Here is a 22,437-nt window from a genome sequence, read left to right as displayed (position 1 = left end):
GCAAACGAGAAACGAGCTAAAGGTAAAGGAGGCAAACGAGCAGACGACAATCAGGCTATCCTGACCACGGGAGACAGTTCATTCCACAGCTTAGCTGTGATGTTAGGGAAAGCAAAGAAATCATTAGGGCTCAAGTCAGGGCTGTACGGTGGGTGGTCGAGAATTTCGACGTTTTGCTATTGTAAAAACGCAATTTTTGGCCAGGAGGTGTTGGAGCTTGAGATTGCATTGTCATTTCGCAGTAGATACCGTACGATGTTTTCGGTTGATTTTTCATAATTCACTTATAGTTTCTAGTAAGCAAAGTGTGATATACTAGTCAGGGTTAACTATTTTGTGATATTCTAACCCGATAAAGGCAACGTGTCCACTTTTGGCGACAAACGAGGTGACCTTTTTTTAATCGAATTTGAACTGTTGTGAGATATACTACTATAAACAATTTCACGGTTTAGACTCACTTGTTTTAGTCACTCGCGCGACATGTTTCGAAGAGCCTAGGTCTCCTTTCTCAAGCACTAATAGTGCGAGCAGCGTTCACGTCGGCGAGCTTCGACGAACAACTGCCGTACAGCAGCTTCAATGTTTTCCTGGTTTTTCGCGATTTTCGGACGACCTTCACTAAGTATGTTACTGAGACTAATAGAGCAATCGCGTTAAAATTCCAAGAAACAACGTTACACAGTCAGAAGCCATGATGCTTTGTCAATGAAACAGTAGTCAGCTCTAAACCGCACGAAAATTTTCCTATGAAATTTCCATTTCCACTCGACGCTGTACATGATACAATACAATACAATACAATACAATGTGTACTAAAACCGTTCGGTCAATCATAATTCGTTTATTTGTTTTTGAATTCTTTATTCAAATAGATTTGATACGATGGTAGTTTTTTAGGGTTCCGTACCCAAAGGGCAAAAACGGGACCCTATTATTAAGACTCCACTGTCCGTCTGTCCGTCTGTCTGTCTGTCTGTCTGTCACCAGGCTGTATCTCATGAACCGTGATAGCTAGACAGTTGAAATTTTCACAGATGATGTATTTCTGTTGCCGCTATAACAACAAATACTAAAAGTACGGAACCCTCGTTGCGCGAGTCCGACTCACACTTGGCCGGCTTTTTTTTAAATTACCTTCTGAGCGAATGACTTATTTGGTCGGTTTCGGCTCGTTTTAGAACACTCAGTCAGCTTGGACGAACTCTGACGATTTCCAATCGAATATCGGTATTAATAGTAAGTACTAGATAGGGATACGCGGCCGGCAACCCCGTTTCTCGCTGAGATTTGTATAGTGTTTTTCTCAAACTTGCAATGAAATATCCACAGGCTACGGTAGCCAAAATCGAGATAACTGTCTAAAAATTGAATTTAGCAAGAAGCAAGTACCAGGGCCTGATGAGTTACGAGAAGGTGTCGTTGACCAACCCGCCGGGCCGCGGCGGCCGGGGCGCGTACGAGTATGAAGGTATCGCGGGCCGCGGCTGCTATTAAAAACAAAAGAAGGTTGCTTTACAGGCCTACGTATGTAAGGTTGTATGAAATTCCTTTACATACCATCTTCACTCATCGCATCGGATACGTAGTATTTCTGGACCTAATTTGAAGTAGCTACGAGTCATGTTAACATTTCATTGCAAGTTTGAGAAGACTATTGCACCACCAACAATGTTTCTTTATAATACAAACTACACGTTCTTTTAAAAAAAACGCATTGTCAACTAATGTAATGCAAATTAAATCATTGCTCCATTCAATCAAGCTTGGTGTAAGTTCAGTGTGATTATAGTTTTCGAGCTGCTAGGGCCGTGATGCAAGGTAACCGCTAGCGGTTAGTAGTAGAATCTTCACGGTGAGCGCACGCGCACGTTGTGTAGAATGGCGCTGATATTGAAAGCGGCTTGGCAGGGATACAGATATGTGTTTGAAGAGCTTACTGGTAAGTTTTTATCTATTTAAACTTGGAATAAATTTAAAAGTGGAAAATTACTGGACTTTTAAATTTTAAATTATTATGTGCTTGTTAAAAATTAATTTAGAATTGGTAGCCGACGCAACTGGCGAATTTCCAATATGACTTGGAACTCCGTTTAAGAAGTGTAACGCTCTTACGGTAGATGCAGCTAGGGTCATCTAGGCCCATATAGTGGGAAGATTTGCTGACTATGGATGAGGTCTGAGTATCGATCCAGAGGCCGTGAGTTCAAGTCTTACCCAAGGCAGTAATTTTTCCACTTTTAAATTTAGTCTTAGCTTAATAGCATCGTTCGCAGACTTTTCTGCTTGTGAGACATATTTCAAAATATTTAGATCACTACGGTTACACTCACTGGTATATAATAGTCGCTTTTGGCGACATTTTTCGGACTCGTCGGAAGTCCTTCCTCAGCCTCGAGTGTCCGCGGCGGCTGTCCTTGACTAAAAATACTAGTGAGTGTCAGCGTAGTGATCTAAATATTTTGAAATATGTCTCACGATAGTTTAATTTCGATAGTTCAGTTATTATGGAGTGCCCAATCCCCCTACTCCCCCAGTCACCCTACTCGCTACACTCATGGTTCAATTTTGGAATCTTTCGCTTGCTCATGTAGCCATATTAGCACGATAGGTTAAACAACGACTTTGCCCTCTTCTAAAACAAATAACTATTACATTATAGATCTAGTATGTACAAAAAGATGATCGGGGTTTGCTAATTGAACTGTAATTTATAACCACCTTAGCCTTCGTTCGCGTTTTCACCCGCGTCTTTAATAGTAGGTAGTTTAAGTGACTGCTACATAATGAAAGGCATTAATACACGAATGTGGGTTTATGAAACGAGCTAAAAGCGAGTGGACGATTACCTACGTTTTTTGGTAAAGGAAAACATTGTGTTGAAAGATCAGGCAGTCCCTTTCGCCAATTTTTGGGGGTTAGTTGCCAAGCAGAGCGGCGGAAATTATTGGGAGCTTGGGCTCCGACGAGCCGTCGCAAAATTCCGGGATAACGCAAGCAAGACGAGTGGACCATAGAGTGGACCATGACTCCTCCAGACAAACGTAGTCCCCATTTTCCTCCCTGGATATTTATTATGGAAAATATTTTACTTTTTTGGATTTTCTTTTGAATGTTAGAAAAGTTAGGAACGGAAAATTTTCATAAAAAAAGCTTTTAGTCCTTGTAATAATTGTAAAATCGAAAAAAATGAAACAAAGGAGCATAGCTGTTGTTTAAAAATATGTATTACGATTAATATGTATGTATGGACTACTTTTATATGAAGAAGTGGTTGTCCCCTTTTCTCTTAGGGACTGTATTATCCACGTGATAAAGCAAGCATCACTTTTACCACCGCCAGAAAGAGACAGAAACTGTCATTATCTCGCCATCACGTTTACAAGTGCAACTATCCGTAATGGGGGAGTCGCATACGGTAAATTGACATTTGCGGTGTTTATTGAGAACACCGCAATGTTATGCTGCCCCACTTCGAAAAACAACCGTAGATGACAGAAAATCAGTTTATTACGTAGACATAAACTATTGGATGAATTTTAGATTGTCACTTATTAAATTAAATCTTACTATTTTGAGGGTTCTTTTAGAAAAAATGCTTGGAAAATGCTTGTAGCTGAAGAAGTAGTACCTCTACGTTACAGAAAACCGCAGCCAAATAACACTAGACCCTACTCATAGTGTTGTGTTACTGCCGGTGAGTAAGGTTGCCAGAGCTCAACTAGGGTGCGGTGTTAGGGTCGGCAACGCGCATTTACATGCGCGTTGCCGACTCCTCTGGAGTTGCAGGCGTCCTATAGGCTACGGAGACTGCTTAACATCAGGCGGGCCGTATGCTTTTTTGCCACCGACGTAGTATAAAAAAAATCCTAAAATGACAGCTCATTCTATCTATTCTATTAAATCTGGATGCTTGACCGCCGACCGCTTGGGAAACCGCGGCTCGCGAGAGGGATGCGGCTCTTTAGGGGTACGCGGCTCTTCAGCCAAGAAAAAAAACTACATAATCCGATCTCTGCCGCAAATAGTGTTTTCAGTGGTATACCACTGGGCGGTTGCGGCTCTTTGACATACGTGAAACTGGTGATTTCTACTGCAGTTGGCTCTTCTTCTCAAAAGTTTGCCGACCCCTGAGCTAGGAAATTACAAACGAACAAAGATTAGGCGCGCCGCGCGAAACTTGCGACGAATGATTTCGGATTCGCGTGTTTTGACGTTTTTCGTCAATATCAAGAGTCAAGAGTCAATATATTCTTTATTCAAATAGGCTTAGCAACAAGCACCTAGTTTTACAAATATTACTTGCCTTAATCTAAATATCAGACCAATGTATTAATGCGGTTATTATTGTTCTTAAAAAAACATTGAGATATTACATACTACCTAAAATTTACATTAATTGTATAAAACAAAATTAAGACTACTTATAAAATAAAACGATTAAAACTAAACCTACCTAAAAAAAATAAAAATCCCTATAACAAACCCTGACCTCTTGGCAAAGTGCCCATCACGCAGGCAGCATTCCCGCGCTGTATCGCGATAGCAAGCCTTTGCGCGAGAAAGCTGCCCGCGCGAGGGTCCCCGGTTGCCTCCCTCAACCGCTTTCCGAGCTCCTTGTGGAGCCCGCGTGCACCCCTGCCCCATGGACCGAGTGTCTCGACACCAAAAGCTACGAATTCGTAGTTGGCGCCGAGACAGTCATATTTATTTGCTTTAAAGCGCTCTCGGGCGTCGGTATCTCTCTTACTACCTATATATGTCGAACTTAATTACAAGAATTTCACAAAAGATTTGTCAAACACCAAAATTGTATAAAAAAATACTACTTAATCTATTTCATTTCATTTCATTTCAAATATTTCATATTTCATTTCATTTCATTTCATTTAATTTCATTTCAAAATACTAATCTAAAAATATTGATTACCTAATATATTAATTGAATTATTAATTTCATCATTATTAACATAATAATATCATGCGTTTACTCTATACTTACATTCCATAGATTAATTATTACTCAATAACAGATATTTAATAATAAATAATTAATTATTTTCGATCACACTCAATCCCACGGTGTTTCATCATTCATGTAGTCTTGTGTGCTATATTAGGCTTAAAATCTTACACATTTACCCACATAATATGATTTATTTTATTTTATGGAGCCGAGCGAAGGCCACTGCGAGCTTATGCTTATTTCTAGTATTGATCTTATATGTATGTCACAGTTTTTCATAAAACTGGCAATGTTTTTACAGAATATTCTTATAAATATATTGACAGTGTACTGTCATTATGTCAACTTCCTTAAATTTATCTCTAAGTGAGTTTCTATGGTTCATTTTATATATTGCTCGAATAGCCCTCTTCTGCAGAACAAAAATGGTATTTATCTCTAAAGCACCACCCCACAGAAAAATACCATATGACATAACGCTATGGAAGTAACCAAAATATACTAATCGAGCTGTTTTCACATCAGTTAACTGACGGATTTTGCTCACTGCAAAACCTGCATATCCCTGAAAGTATACTTCTGTAGCCTTACCACGTGTCACTGACAGTGTCAACACTGGCATATTCGCTAGCGTGTGCGTAACACTTTCTATGCATTTCGCTCGTACTGGCATATTATTGGGAGTGAGATGTGTAGAAAGTAAGTTACGCAGACGTTACCGAATATGTCAGTGTTGATACTGACAATGACTCGTGATAAGGCTACCGTTTGAAATTTTGCTAGTCAAAGCGGCTATCATTAGCTATTTTATACTAAAGTTTCACTCAATATATTCCTCTCTCTGCACCAATGGTAGGTATCTCTGTTTGGCCCTATGGTTGACTGGTAGGTCATTTGGCATTAAGTCCTCCATTTGTACATTGTTGTTAAAGTTTAAATAAACAAATATAACACTATTGAAAATATATGAAAATTAGACATGTTTTCGCCGTTTTCGGGTTCCCTACCTCAAAAAGAAAAAAAACGGAACCCTTATATGCGTCTGTCTGCCAAAATCGTTGCATCCTCATCTTGGTATTACTCTTGTGACATCGCCCGTTTCTCGCGGCAACGCTGCAAAAACGCTGTAGTCGCAATAGAAATGTAACCTTAAGGCACGTAAACCGATCAGAATATAACGACAGCCATACATAGCCATTTATTCAATTAACCATGATAATGAGCTACATTAAAACACCACTTCCGAAGGTTAATCGTTCAACGAAGGGGTCATACATATACTACATAAAAAAGACTTAAATGCATACATTCTTAACGGCGAATACGCTTAAAATGCGAGTTTCTAAGTAATTGCAGTGTCATGCTTATAACATGAGAAATACTTAAGTCGCTAACGGTCTTAACTAGCCATTCGAGGATTTTATTTCTTTATTGAAATAAGATTTACAGTATTTACACATTGTCCATTATCAGTTTTTAGCGTTTCGTTCTGGATAGCAATGTGACAAAGAGAATTAAAAAATTGCAAAGTTATCGTGAAATGTCTCGATATTTTTTATTGCTAGTAAGTTTCGATTTCTATGACATATGAAATATATTAGACGCCAACGAGTGATTTAAATATTAAATAAAACAGTCGTCAACAATTAAGAACATTGAGTTACAATCCCTAATATGAACGGAAACTTTTTAAGTTTTTTTATTTTTTTATTATAAACTGATCGGCGATTGGCCCTAGTCACACCTGATGGAAAGTGAAGACAGGGCCTAAGATGGAGCTCACCGGTTCAGTAACAGCCTATTCACTCTTGTTTTAAAGAGACCGAGGTCACATTGATCAGGGAATACAGATGGCGGGAGCTTGCATGAGAATTTTCTTATGAAAGTTTTCAGAAATTAAGGAAATTTTGAGAATTTAGCATTTTGCATATTGCTATATATATGTGGATAATGAAACGAAAGCAGAAAGGAGAATAATAAGTATAAAGTGGACATTTAATGCATATCCTGCCGTTATTCAGCCATTGTAAAACCAGTTTCAACGTGGAATTTATTACAAGAGACTTGCTGATAACAGTCGCACGAGTTTTCCAATGGATGAAAGAAAGAAAGAAAACACAACAACAACAACACACACAACACAAACAACAACACAACGACAAGAATAAAGAAACAAATGGAGGAATGAAGAATGAAGAAAGAATGAAGAAGATGGCAAGAAGAATCAATCAATAGTATTTCTTGTTACCCATATATGCTATTGGTTTATTCCTCTCAGGTGCTCTCATCTTTCTCATCTGCGCCTCAGTGGAAAGGTAGCCTAATGCGCCTCAGTATTCGTCTCGACTCTAACGTGTTTAAATGTGGTGTCACAACAGTTTATTTCCATTTTCCAGCTTCAGTGACTATCTTTTTCTTCACGAGTTGCAGGAATAGTGTTAAACTTGCCCAAAATTAGGCAAACCGTTGAGAATCAAATTCCATAGATGTCCTAGAACTAATACATACCTAAAGGTCAACAACGTCCCGGACAACTGGCGTCTTATCTGTGGAAAATATTTAGGGAAATTACGAAAGTTTGGGAACATCTTACTGAGACTTTAATAAAATTATGCAGCTTGTAAAAGTTGAAGGTTGTAACATGTCTAAGATAAGGTTCTGCTGAGAAAATTAGACTTTAAGATTGGTACTTATTTTATGATGTCCACAGAAAAGACTCATAAACTTAACTCATACTAAAATAGTTTTTTATCCATAAGTACTTAAAAAGTTTGACTTGATATAATTATTGAAAGTCATAATGTAATGATTGTCATATTATCATTAGTCATAATTCTGAAACCGTTAACTTTTCAGGATTTTCCTCAGGTTATCCTATAGAGAGGTTAGGTTAGGTTAGGTTTGTTTTATGGCAATCCTGAAAAGTTACGCGTTTCTGGGAAAAACCAAATTCAGACTAACGAAAATGTGGACAAACAATACATTATGACTTAAAACTATATGGGAAACAATAGAGACCCACTTAAAAATTATTATAATTTCAGACCCAAGAACAAACACATGGTTCCTCGTCGCACGGCCGTACCAGGGCCTAACACTGCTCGGCCTGTATCTCATGTTCGTACTCAAATGGGGCCCAGCCTACATGAAGAACCGGCCTGCTTACAATTTGGAAAAGGTCCTCATTGCGTACAATGCGATACAAGTATTGATATGTGCACGGATATTTATAGGGGTAAGTAAATTATATGATTATAGTATAGTACTTATATGTTTACACTGTAACCCGTTTGTGTATATTTCCGTATATAAATTTAGTATTAAAAAAACATACCTTATGCATAAATATTGTTAAAGTTGATTATAATGTCGTTTTGTCTCCTGGCTAATTCGATTGGCACCTAATCAAAATGGGTTAAGTAGTTTTGACGCTACAATAGAATACATGTAAACCTTTCTTACTAAAATTTTGTGAGTATTCGAGTAAAAGTACACAGTTCACTTCTCTTCTAGTAGTCAATACGGCTTATTCAAAAACAGAAATATAAAAAAATTCTCTTCGGTATCGAAAAGACTCTTCTGGTCTCTTGAGCCCAATTTATTGTCACAATTCAAAACCGAGTTTCGATTGTACGAAAATAGTCGGTACCTGTTTGTATAAAGTCTTAGTAAAACTAATAAAATATCTTAATTTGTATATGGCCGAAACTAATAAAAAATAATATATAATTTTAAACTGAAATAAATGTCATATACTGAAAAAGTGACCAGGGCCTCCAGTGCTCCAGGCTGGAATCGAACCAGCCTCCTCTGCTATCGCGGCAGGTGCCTGTGCAAAAAAAAGGAAATTAAACTATTTTCTGAAAATAATTTATTTTATTCTAATACTTCTGCGAGTAATAGTATTGATTGGCAGCGCCATCTCTCTCGCTAGCTTGGAATCACATGGATGATCCAGTTAGAAGGTCGAACCATACTGTTCTACCTTAGGGATGCGGGATGCCCAGGGGGCGCCATAAGCCTTCTGTAAGAAGTGCATATACTTGGAAAAATTCGACCTATGCCGCCGTGGCCCGGTGGCTGAATGGCACAGGCACCTGCCGCGATAGCAGAGGACGCTGGTTCGATTCTAGACTGGGGTACTGGAGGCCTTGGTCACTTTTTTTTAGTATAATATGACATTTATTTCAGTTTATAATTTATATACTTGCTATAAATATTTTCTGAAAATAATTTAATTTGTTCTAACAGTAATATATAATTTTAGTATTTTTTTTATTTCCAGTCTCTAATCTACGCCTGGGCGTTTGACTACAAATGGTTATGTGAGCCCGTGGACTTCTCAACAGACGAGAAAGCGATGCGTGTGGCTCGATACGTATACTCCTACTTCCTTGTCAAGATTCTCGACCTGGCGGATACCGTAAGTTGCTTAGAATTTATTACGGATTATTTCTTTCATTGACATTTTTTTCCTAAGTCTAAGTGTGCTTAAATCACTTGAGCCACTCAGGCCTTTCACTAAGTGCAAAGATAGATATAACTCCGTAATAGATGGATACAGTCTAAGGAAAAAACGTGCCTCGAAAATCACGAAAATTTGATTCTCGATCAGATGGCGCCACTAGTTTTGGCCTACACTCGTATAGAGGGCGTTGACTGTTTCGTTTGTTATTTATAATTTTAACGCATAACAGTGAAAGAACATGGGTCAAAATCATATAAAAATAATTAATGCAAATAAAAAAATCATTTATCCATATTTAAATACATTTTATCGTATTTTTATAAATATTTATTTTTAGTTTTAAAGTGTGTCGACAGATGGCAGTGAATTTACTGGGGTTACAAAATTTAATATGACAGTACCGCTCTAGTATAAGTTACTCTATGCTAAGTGGACGCCCGAAGCGGAGCTTACGGCGGGGCATGCAGCGTGGCGTCGGGCTCACAAGTGATTTGAGCAGCGTGCACTAAGGCCGCTCCTATACGTTTGCATTTGTTTAACATGCACGCCGCACGCCCGCCCCGCTGCATGCCCAACACGAGCGTCCACTCAGGCCTTACACTAACACTTTTCAAAAATTAAAAAAACTGTCAACCAGAACATATTTAATGCTAAAAGCGTTGCACCAGTGGAGGTTGGGGGACGGTAGTGTACGTAAAGCACCATGCCCAAAGGTATCATACTACATAAAATAGCTTCAAAACGGAATTAATTCGTTTGTCTTCCTTATAATAATATAGATATTGGAACATAATTTGATCGTATCATCAGACGGCAAATTTTTTAAACGAAAAGCTAACCTGTAGTAGAGTCATTAAATTTAGGAATTTCATAGCACAGCAAAATGTTGTTTTTAGTATTTATCGTGGTTTCCTGGCTCACTATTAAATTCTGCTGCTTGCAAAGGGTTGAAAATCTTTTTAAAATTATTTACAGGTAATAAATGTGCAAAGCCTAGATAATGCTTCCTTTCAGGACAAGCATTGTGCAATGTGCTATGCTTTATTACTAGGAGCTAAGCAAGGGGGAAAAGCGTAGCGAAAAATTTTAAAGTTTTGTTATCATTTCCCGTGAGACGCTTGATCTCAAGTTGATTTATATGGGGCAGTGGTTTTCGTAAAAACTATTGCCTACTACTAATTCTTCTTCTTCAGATTCCCCAACTAAAAAAACGCACAATAAGTTTTACCTACAAAAGGGTTGTTGACTTTTAAATAATTAATGTAGAACAGAGAAACAAATGAAATGAAATGTAGCAACTTCACGCACAGCTATACTGTGGAATGCACTGTCGCCCGCACTATTTCAAAAAAGACCACAACCATCTTAAAGTGTTGGTAGCTAGCAGAATAACGATATTGAGGGTATGAAGGTTTGGTATTTTTACAGGTATTCTTCGTACTGCGTAAGAAGAACAGTCACGTGACCTTCTTACACGTCTACCATCACACGGGCATGGTTATGTTGACGTGGGGCGCTTCTACATACTTCCCAGGTAATTTTTTGATAATTTAAACCTTGCGCCCAACGACACAGACTATATTGTGGTGTAAATATATTTTTTTAAGTTTGGCTTGTAAAGCTGTTTCTTATCTCCACTGTACAGATGATTTTTGGTATAAAAAAAATATCGTTAGGAAACATCTGGAATGAAATTCAGAAGTGTGTGTGATGTACTCTAAATTGTCCTTTGTCCTTCACTTTTTATTAATTCTGGGGCTTTACCATTAATTACAAAAGCAAAAGACATTGACACAGACGTGCTTTCAAACAGTTATAGACATTTTCGTTTAATTTTGAATCTGACTGCCGAAGAAAAAAAATCATAAACATTTTACCTATCTTCAATTTCAGGGGGCCACGGAACCTTAATTGGCGTGATCAACTCATTCGTCCATGTGATCATGTACGGGTATTATCTCCTGACCGTGGCCGTGCCGAGTATAAAGGAATCCATGTGGTGGAAGAAATACATCACACAGATGCAAATTGTAAGTATCATCATCTTTATCATCATAATATAATAACTCCACGGCCGATTCGGCCACGGCGACTGCTGTCAACTCCGTGGCCTGAAGTTTTGGGCAGACACGGCGTAGGCAATATGAATAGCAACGGACAGCTTTTGCTTAGCCTTTGTGCGCAATACCATCTAGCGATTACGAACACCATGTTCCGACTTCCAGCTAAGCACAAGAACACGTGGATGCACCCTAGGTCCAAGCACTGGCACCTGATAGATTACGCAATCGTGCGGCAAAGGGACATTTCCCAGGTCCAAGTCACCCGCGTAATGCGGGGCGCTCACTGCTGGACCGACCACAGGCTTGTAATTACAAAGCTACGCCTTCGCCTCCGTCATCCTCGTAGGTGTGAAAGATCGAAGCCGGTATGTTTTAACGTGGACAGGCTCAATGACCGCGAGGCCAGGGAGACATATGTTGAAGCCTTAAATTCAAAAATCGGGTCAGTGGACATGAACACGGGTGATGTCGATGCTATCTGGGGGACTGTGTCATCTCATATATTAGACTCTGCTAAGTCCGTATTGGGCAAGAAAGTTCGTAAGCATGAGGATTGGTTTGATGAAAATGACACAGCCCTTTCGGAAGCTATTGGCAAACACCGTCGTCTTCTTCAGCAGCACGGGAGTGCCGACCAAGGCAGAAGCGTTGCGGAGCTACGGCGGAGTAACATAAGTCTGCGTAAACTGTCAAGGGAAATTAAAGACAAATGGTGGCAGGATAAGGCTCGCCACATGCAGTTGCTCGTGGACACTAACCAGTTAGGGGAGTTCTATAAGGAGATCAGGAACCTAACGAATACCATACCACCTGTAAAGGTGCCTCTTAAGCCTTGTAATGGCGAAGGCCTTCTTAAGAGTAAGGATGAGGTGTTGACAAGATGGGCAGAACACTTCAACACTCTGTTGAATGTTGATCGGGCAGCAGATCTGGTACACGTCCGGTCAATACCTCAACTCCCCATTGCCGTTGAACTGGATGAGCTACCGTCAAGGGACGAGGTTGCTCTTGCTATTAAACACCAGCAAAACAAGCGTGCGGCTGGCGTCGACTTTATACCAGGAGAACTGATTAAATACGGCGGCGAGGAGTTGCAATCAGCTATGTGGAAACTTTTTGTTCTTATATGGGAGAAGGAACGAGTCCCTCATGACTTCAAGGTCTCTCGCATAAGGGCATTATATAAGAACAAAGGTGACCGTTCTGATTGCAACTCTTACCGTGGTATTTCGTTGTTATCGGTCCCCGGGAAAGTCTTTGCCAGAGTCTTGCTGAACCGCCTAATGGATATATCCGAAAAAATACTTCCAGAGACCCAGTTTGGCTTCCGGCCGGACCGAGGCACCTGTGAAGCTATATTCTCAGTGCGTCAGCTAGAAGAGAAGAGCAGAGAGCAAGGTCGTCAACTGTTTCTCTGCTTTGTTGACCTCGAGAAGGCATTTGACAGCGTGCCTCGTGAAGCCCTCTGGATAGTTCTGAGCAGGCTTGGATGCACGGAGAAGTTTGTAAGGCTAGTGAGACTCCTACATGACGACATGGAGTGCTGCGTTGCTACCGACGACGAACAATCGGACTTCTTCCGCGTTACGTGCGGGGTGAAGCAAGGTTGCGTCCTAGCACCCACTCTGTTCGCAATGTATTTTTCGGTCGTAGTCCGAGAAGTCTTACTCACATGCTCTGAAGGTGTTCGCGTCCGCTATCGCATTGACGGCAACATTTTCAATCTGGCCAGGTTTAAAGCACGCACAAAAGTCTCATACGCAGTGATCACAGAGATCATGTATGCAGACGACTTGTGCTTTGTGACTGAGTCCCCGGAAGGCATGCAACAGCTCATGTCCAGCTTCGACGAGTCCTGTCGCAAATTTGGGCTCAAGATCAGTGTCAAGAAGACTGAGGTGATGTCGCTGGACGTTCTCAGTCATCAGACACTGGTCGTTAGACTCGGCGAGGACCAGCTGAAGCAGGTAGACAAGTTCCGCTACCACGTTAACATCCAAGTGCGACCTTGATGCTGAAATTAACTGCAGGATCGGGGCTGCGGCTGCAGCTTTTGGCAAGTTAGACCACAAGGTCCTCAGCTCACATGACTTAAAACTGGCCACTAAGATATCCGTTTATGTGGCAGTCGTGCTGCCTAACCTTCTATACTCCGCTGAGACGTGGACCGTTTATCGCCGCCATATTCGCATGCTGGATCGGTTCCACCTCAGATGCCTACGCAAGATACTGAAGATCCGATGGTCTGATCGTGTTCGGAATACCGAAGTACTGCGTAGAGCAAATGTGGGTGGTATCGACGTATACCTCATGCGACGTCAGCTTCGGTGGTGTGGTCACGTTTCACGGATGAACGACCAGCGTGTGGCTAAGCGCATCTTTTATTCTGAGCTTGAGGAGGGCAAGCGGAAACAAGGCGGCCAATTCCTCAGGTACAAAGATGTGCTTAAGCGGCACATGAAAAAGTGTCGTATAGAGCCCTCGCGATGGGGGCAGCGGGCAGCCATACGAACAGAATGGCGGGATACAATAAATGCCCGGGTGGCTGAATTCGAATCGCGACGGCGCTTAGAGCTGGATTCCAAGCGCGACGAAATAAAGGCCAGACCACCTGCGGCAATACATTATAATTACTCAAATGGTGTGCTCACATGCCCGCAATGCTCGCGAACTTTTGGAAACAAAATCGGCTACGTCAGCCACTTGCGAGCACACCAGAGACAACAATAACGGAGTTTATCATCATACCAGCCTTTTAAATCATCAATTTGAAGAGGCCACGGCACCCACATTGGGGTGATCAATTCATTCGTCCACGTGATCATGTACGGGTAATACTATCTCCTGACCGTGGCCGTGCCGAGCATGAAGAAATCCATGTGGTGGAAGAAATACATCAAACAGATGCAAATTGTAAGTATCATCGTCATCATCATCATCATCATACCAGCCTTTTAAATCATCAATTTGAGGAGGCCACGGCACCCTGATAGGGATGATCAACTCATTCCAAGTAATCTCTCTCTCTCTCTCCTTAGCATTATTATTCCCATCTGATTGTGGGGTCTGCTTTCCTTATAGAAGCAGACCCCACGCTTTCCTTGTCCTTTTTCTCCACTTCGCACGATCGGACGTGTCCATGTGATCATGTACGGGTAACATCTTCTGACCGTGGCCGTGCCGAGCATGAAGGAATCCATGTGGTGGAAAAAATACATCACGCAGATGCAAATTGTAAGTATATAGCGAAGATCGATTCATCACTGGTTTTAGGAGGCCACGGATGCATGATGATCGGGGTGGTCAACTCAATCATAGGTACACGTCATCATGTACGGGTACTATCTCCTGTGCGTGGCCACTTATAGAGTGATCATTGATTAGTAGATCATTCGTATTGACTGAGAAAAACAATAAAAGCTCCGCCGATTTTAGCCGATGATTATAATTTTAGCAGTCTATTGTCATGAAAGTATTTGATTCGTGTGTTCCAACGGTTTTTCATCCTAAACCTCGTCCTCCTCCTATTTGAAGACTAGTCAATAGTGTTATAAAAACGATTAAATTGACACCTCCTATACGAAAATAGATCAAAAAGTAGGACATAAAGAAAAACTACAGTTGAGTTTAAGTTTATTAAACCTCGGTGATAGGAGCGACTTTTTTCTGTCGGTCCATAATTCGATAACACACCATATTTTCTATTTGCAGTTGCAGTTCCTAATGATCATAGTTCACATGGCGACCCTGGTCTGGAAGACAGACTGTGCCTACCCCCGGTGGACCGCCGCCGTCTTTCTACCCCAGAACCTCTTCATGCTCATATTGTTCATAGACTTTTATATAAAAGCCTACATAAAACCTAAGAAGTCCCAACTAAACAGTCTGCAAAATGGTCAAAATGGTATCCAGAATGGACAGAGTAATGGTTACCTTAAAAATGGAAAAAATGGTGTTCATAAAAAAATTGCGTAGATTTAATTAACTTTATACCTTAGAATAATTTAGCACCTAGTTCCTGTATTTTTAAATTATAGTTTTAGCTACGTAGTTATGCTCTTTACCAACTGTTAGTTAATTATATTAAAAGATATAAATAGCAAATTCAAGCCGCAAATTTAACAACGTCGCAATTTAACGCAATTTGCGTGCAATTATGTCTGTGGAGGCCTTATAGTTTTGAGCAATTTTTTAAAAGTAAAAAAGTAATATAATCATTTCAGTTCAGTTTATGTTTCAGCTTTAAAACACGATATGAACATACGATTTTATTTATTTTCTATTGGTATTTAATAATATTTAACAATTTATTTTGTACCTAGTAATGGTACCAAATAGATGTAAGTAATAATGATTATCTTTGTATAATTATTAATATATTTTTACAAACAAGTTTGGGTACAAATCAAATTATTTTATTATTATTTTTTTAAAGTAGTCACACTACTATATATAAATTAAAAACTGTAATAGATGTCATATATTAAAGAAAAAGTGTCGAAGCCCTCCAGTGGTGAAGGCCGCATTCGAACCGGCGTCTTTAGCTATCGCGGCTAACGCCATGAACCCCTAGGCCATCCCGCCACGACGGTACCCGTCCCAATTTCTCGACTATATGCCATCTTAGTAAGACTAGGCGTCTTTGACGAGCTCTAGGGGCAAGCAGTGTGCGCTTGCACCTCCTAAACAAATTGCCTACGGAATTACGTTATAGAGAGAGAGACTGGTGCTGCCATCTATGAACAAGTTTGGGAACAAATCAAATTCTTTTCTTAAATAATTCCAACCCCCTCTCTACACGTTGGCCCATCTTCGTGGGCCACTATGATGGTCCATCGTGTAGAGGAGCCATACGATAGGTCATTCAGGGATGTGACCTGTGGGAGAGGTCCATGAGGCTGGCCACATTCCTCCGCTACGTGGCGATGCCTATTCTTTGGCCTAGGAATGAGTTAGCCATAGAGTCACCCGACGTCTCACTGAGTCTTTTTAATATGAGAGTATACTATTTAAAATATATTATATTGTTTTTATTAAAATGTTTTTATATGACTGTATTTAATTTATAGTGTGACAATTTCATAATATTTATTAACAGTTATAATAATTTTGCCGCTTAATTTTGCTCAAAATTAGCATCTTCGGGCAAATCCCTACCCTCAGAGCGTCTTCACATTGTCCGATCCGACATCGGATGTCGGATGACCTTTGGAGAAAAACTGCTCCTAAAGAGTGCCTTATGGCATCAAGTCCTTACAAAAAGGTATTATTATACTTTTAATTTTTTTTGTGGTTGTATTCGACATCCGATATCGGATCTTCATTCTTCGCTCTCAGACAACATATTCTTGTACCTATTGTAAAGTAAAATAATAAAATTATGTTTTATGTGAAGGATTTTCATTTTGGATTCCTATTTTTTTTCCATTGCCATCTGAGGATTGAAACCCACAAAAGCATTGGAAATGGCAATAAATAAATAAACCGTTTATTCACACTAGGTTTAGTTACATTTGTAAGTTTGGATTTATTTTAATTTACTTAGTGGTGAACCCCTCTTTGGGTGTAGGCCTCCTCTAACTCGATCCATTTGTTTCTGTTTGAAGCTATTGCCATTCATTGCTTTCCCACAGCCCGGGATAGGTCGTCAGCTCAACGCTGCTGCCGCAGCAGCGTTGGGAAATGGCAATATGTTCCATAAAAATTGTCACTTATCGTTGCTCGAAGTTTAAACTGTGCTCGAAGTCGAAATATGACAGACTTGCAACTAGGAACCCTTCACTACCGGTTTATTTCATGCAACAAACGGTTGTTATAATCATTAAGGTGCCAACAGAATCTATGAAAAATCGCAGGATATTTTTTTATGTGATAATACGGTTACCAGAAATTCGCAATCAGAGATTATCTAAAGTAACTTCATTGGTTCGAAAACCGATTAAACAACTTTCGCTCGATAGAACTATTTTTGCACAAAAGTTAACATGAAAATTGCTTCTGAAGGGGCCCATTGACTATCAGTCCGCCGGACGATATCAGACTGTCAGTTATTCGGAACTGCCCAATTTTTGTTCTAACTGACAGGCCGATATCGTCTGCGGACTGATAGTCAGTGGGCCCCTTAAAAATGTGTACCTAATGTTATTTTTGATCGAACTCATCGATAACTCTTTTTGTGTTAGAAATTACTAAAAATAACAATTCAATAACAATAATATGTAGTCAATTATGTACGATGGCACGCACGGCCATCACTGCTAAGCGATATGCGTTCGGAGAAGGAGCTGATCACTCTGTACCTGTCTCGAATGAGACTTGACCTCGCGTCTGGGGGATACCAGCTCCAGCAGCGGGATAGCAGGATGATAGCAAAGTCGGTTATCTAATGCTGCTGGTCAACGGTGTTGTAAACGTCTAGAACAAATGTAAAGTATGTACGCGGACGGGGTCTCTATTGTTTCCCATATAGCTTTAAGTCATAATGTATGGTTTGTCCACATTTTCGTTAGTCATAATTTGGTTTTTCGCAGAAACGTGTAACTTTTCAGGATTGCCATTTTTTTTATACTACGTCGGTGGCAAACAAGCATACGGCCCGCCTGATGTTAAGCAGTCTCCATAGCCTATGTACGCCTGCAACTCCAGAGGAGCCGACCCTAACACTCCTCTCCCTCGAGCTCTGGCAACCTTACTCACCGGCAGGAACACAACACTATTAGTAGGGTCTAGTGTTATTTGGCTGCGGTTTTCTGTAAGATGGAGGTACCTCCCCAGTTGGGCTCTGCTCTAGATCTGGAATGACATCCGCTGTCCTGTGCCCTACCACACAAAGCGAGATGTCATTCACAGTGCCCATACCTCTCTTTTGGACGCAGTTTAAGGACATACCCGGGTCCAAACGGGGCCATAAAACAAACCTAACCTAACCTATCCACAGGATAAACTAAGGAAAATCCTGAATAGTTAACGGTTTCAGAAATATGACTAATGATAATATGACAATCATTACATAATGACTTTCAATAAGTATGTCAAACATTGGAGGTTTATGTGCTTACTTGCTTCAGAGACAGATATATCGGTAGCCCAATAACATTCAAAGTGACCTCGACAATGTAGTGAAATGGGCCCCCGATAACGGTATAATTATCAATTTATTAAAGACGAAATGTACGCATATATATTCCCCATACAATCGAACGGCAAAAACTGTTAATTACAATGAGTATGAGATTGTAGGTCACGGGTACGAATCTACGAATGTCTGCACAACCGAACAAATAATATCTATAGTTGTAGCTGTGAATCTTTAGAATATGTTAGTACATATAAATATTTAGTAAGTAAGTAAGTAAGTAAGTAATCATTTATTGTCAGATTGTGCATGTCAGTATACAGATGTTACAATAGTATCTTATAATAGTAAGTGTCACAATCAACCGGTTTAGGGTATACAATAGACTTATTCCTAAAATACAATAGTAATATATATATAATAGCTAGATAAATTACATTCCAAAGACAGAGTCAATTCAATATTAGTATAGTTTACATTACAATTCAAGTCAATATACATTATAATTTACATGTCAAGCGATCGATTTTGTTCTGTTCTGAGAAAAAAATCATCGAGATTGTAAAAACATTCAGTTAATAGAAAGGTTTTTAACTTAGAGAAAAATTTGTTGCTTGGTAACTCTGTCCATGACATAGGAAGTGCATTGTAAATGCGGACAGCCATGTGGTAGCAATTTTTCTTATTCACTTCTAATCTACTTTTTGGGACAATCAAAGCTTTACGTGTGACTGTGCGCTTTCCAATGTTACATTTCTGATCAAATAATTCCAAATTGCATTTAACGAATTTACACATTTCTAAGATGTATAAGCTCGGAACTGTCAAGATTCCATACTTTTTAAACAACGGCCTGCATGACTCTGACCATTTAGGTATGCATCTGGATAACAATTTTAACTGGAAAACACATTACTGCAGTTTGTTCAAAACTCCGTTCAGTCCTAAGTTGTATCACATCACTTAAATAGATTAGTTAATAAAAAACAACGCTTGTTGTTTATTACGCGTTAGTGGACTCTACCTATAGTTATTTGTACACAAGAGAGGAAAGTTGGAGTAAGCGAAAGATTCTAAGTTAGAATCTTGAGCGTAGCGAGGGACTCAAAAACACGAGATGTAAAATAACTTTGCTCTCGTGTTGCACATATAATTTTTCACCTCAGTAGTGAGAACATAATATATTAAAGGTTAAAATGTATTTCGAATTTGTAATAGACCCCGAAGTATAAAGTGGCAGTTCATGGCCTTCACTAAATTAAAAAGCTGCTGAGGTGAAAAATCATTAGTTACGGTCTTGGTGTTATGGTCTAACTTTTCATACTTGTTTAGATGAAATTAGAAAACTACAGTTAAGATCTATGAAATACCTAATACATACAAAAATTAAAAAATAAGCTTAAAGGAAATTACGACAAATTGTATAAGATATGTTAAATACTTCCTATACATCAAAAGGTGAAATATATGATACAAGTAGAAAATTGTTTTCATGATAAATTTAAGGTGCTGAAACAAAGTAGATATAGAACAAAGAGCATAAGGCTTAAAAAACTTGTACAGAACACTGATACCAAAATTGTATAACGAAATTAACTATCTAAGGAAGAAAATAAATGTAGTATGGCTAAATTTAAAAATGAGTTAAAAAAACGTTATTGGAAAAGATACCCTAATATAAAAACTGTAAACTATCTATTTACCTGAATTAGTTGTTAAAATAATTTAAAAGGTGTAATGACAATTAAACAAAAAGATAAATTAATATATCTTTTTTTAAAATAGTCATCATAAACTATCGCCATGCATGTTCGCTTTTAGGACAGTATCTAAGTTTAGTTTTTTATGTGCATAGTCTATAGCATAAATAAGTGATCTAAGATACCAAATCTCAACTGAATCGGTTCAGCGTTTTAAGCGTGAAGAGGTAACAGACAGACAGACACACTTTCGCATTTATAATTGCGAAAATGTTTACACTTTTGCACCTTCCTCTTTTGTAATAAGGCGAAATATGTATACATATTTTTGACGTCGATTATTTCATTCAGAACAACCACCACCCGCAACCCGCAACCCGCTACCCGCAACCCGCAACCCGCGGGAACTCGGGAACTACCTTGCCCCGAAAGTCCGCGACAGTACATATGTAAATACTGTCGCAACTCTGAATATAAGTCACAATGCAATTAATTTGGCTCAGGCATTGACCTTTTTCATCGTTTTGTCATCTGACCTTCTAATCCAGAGGGGAAACTGGGCCTTATTGGAATTGGTCCGGTTTCCTCGTAATATGATCCTTTACCGAAAATAACTGGTTAATAAAAAAAACCGGCCAAGTGCGAGTCGGGCTCGCGCACGAAGCGTCCCGTACCATTACGCAAAAAACGGCAATAAATCACGTTTGTTGTATGGGAGCCCCGCTTATATATTTATTTTATTCTATTTTTATTATTTGTTGTTATAACGGCAACAGAAAATTTCTGTTTCTGTCAGAAATACATCATCTGTGAAAATTTCAACTGCCTAGCTATCACGGTTCATGAGATACAGCCTGGTGACAGACAGATAGACAGACGGACAGACAGACGGATAGACAGACGGACAGACAGACGGGCAAAGGAGTCTTAGTAATAGGATCCCGTTTTTATTACCCTTTGGGTACGGAACCCTAATAATATTTCCAAGATCTTTAGTACGAGCACGAGCTGGTATTTGAACCTAGGACCTCCGGTTTAGAAACCGCTCGCTTTACCCTAGCGGTAACTAAGCTGTACAACAGTCGTGTAAAAATAGGCACAACTGTGTTCCATATTAATAGTAGTCAATGAACTTTGGATCAAGCATATTCCAAGTTTTATTATGATTATTTTGCATTACTTAACATTAATTCAAAATTATAAAAACCAAAATCATGAAAATATTTAGTTACTTACTTACTCCTAGAAGAATGAAAATGAAAATGAAATGAAAATGAAAATATTTTATTTCATTAATAAAATGTTACATTACAAGGGACTTCCTTTTAAGTATCCTCCTCCGTAACAACAAGTAGTTTAACAAAAGCAGAAAGAAAACTTAAGCTAATAAAATTTTATCTATATTAAATGTGTGTGTGTGTGTGTGTGTGTGTGTGTGTGTGTGTGTGTGTGTGTGTGTGTGTGTGTGTGTGTGTGTGTGTGTGTGTGTGTGTGTGTGTGTGAGAGAGAGAGAGAGAGAGAGAGAGAGAGAGTGTATGGGTGTGTGTAGGTGTATGAGATCGTGTGAGTGCAGGTGGTGAGGTGATGTACTAATCGGCACTTCTTATATGTAGGTACTGTAAAGCATAGAACTATGTATCGTACTTTTCTTACACAATAGGTATTTTCTTATACAATAGGTACTGTAAAGTAAAATGTCATATTTTCTTAGACTTATTATATTAAAACTGATAAGTAGGTACTTTAGAGTTTAAGTTAATGTCAACTTAATTTAATATATCAGAGCCTCTGTTTCCTCGTAGTTAAGTATTTTAAGCCACTCGGTTAATATTTTTTTAAATTTATATAGTTGTAAATTGTATTATTTAGTATTTTGTTTATTTTATTGTACACATATGCAGATTGCGCTCCAAATTGTCTCTTAGCAAATACAGATTTTGTAGTTGATATGGGGGCAACATTATGTTTTCTTCTACGATTTAGCAGCTGTGGGTTAAATGGTAATGTTTTACGTAGTCTCGTTGTTAGACTCAGTACATACAGCTTCCTCATTGTTAGTAAGTCACTTAGGTGGTAGAGGTCTTTCGTTGGGAATCTGTATGGCTTAGAGTACATAACCTTTAGTAAACAACGTTGCCCCCTTTCAACTTCCAGAAACTTGGTTT

At 39.1% G+C, this 22,437-nt stretch overlaps 1 protein-coding gene across 1 annotated transcript; it reads left to right on the top strand.

The window, feature by feature from the left end:
- Window positions 1–1,750: 1,750 nt before the first annotated feature.
- On the top strand, window positions 1,751–16,846 carry LOC134742679 (very long chain fatty acid elongase 7-like). Its single transcript, XM_063675870.1, has 6 exons — window positions 1,751–1,942; window positions 8,011–8,201; window positions 9,252–9,389; window positions 10,863–10,968; window positions 11,328–11,464; window positions 15,209–16,846. Exons 1-6 carry the CDS (start codon window positions 1,882–1,884, stop codon window positions 15,470–15,472), a joined length of 897 nt encoding a protein of 298 aa, XP_063531940.1. The 5' UTR covers window positions 1,751–1,881; the 3' UTR covers window positions 15,473–16,846.
- The last annotated feature ends 5,591 nt before the right edge of the window (window positions 16,847–22,437 follow it).

This window comes from Cydia strobilella, chromosome 7, assembly GCF_947568885.1.
Source record: "Cydia strobilella chromosome 7, ilCydStro3.1, whole genome shotgun sequence".
Classification (NCBI taxonomy): domain Eukaryota; kingdom Metazoa; phylum Arthropoda; class Insecta; order Lepidoptera; family Tortricidae; genus Cydia; species Cydia strobilella.
The sequence above is the reverse complement of the archived record's forward strand: the minus strand, read 5'-3'. Positions and strand labels throughout refer to the sequence as shown.

Excerpts from the sequence above, each read along its gene's own strand:
- LOC134742679 (XM_063675870.1), top strand. The coding sequence starts at position 1,882 with ATGGCGCTGATATTGAAAGCGGCTTGGCAGGGATACAGATATGTGTTT. Across the intron at positions 1,943-8,010 it reads TGTGTTTGAAGAGCTTACTG|ACCCAAGAACAAACACATGG; the intron begins GTAAGTTTTTAT and ends TTATAATTTCAG. Across the intron at positions 9,390-10,862 it reads TTCTCGACCTGGCGGATACC|GTATTCTTCGTACTGCGTAA; the intron begins GTAAGTTGCTTA and ends GTATTTTTACAG.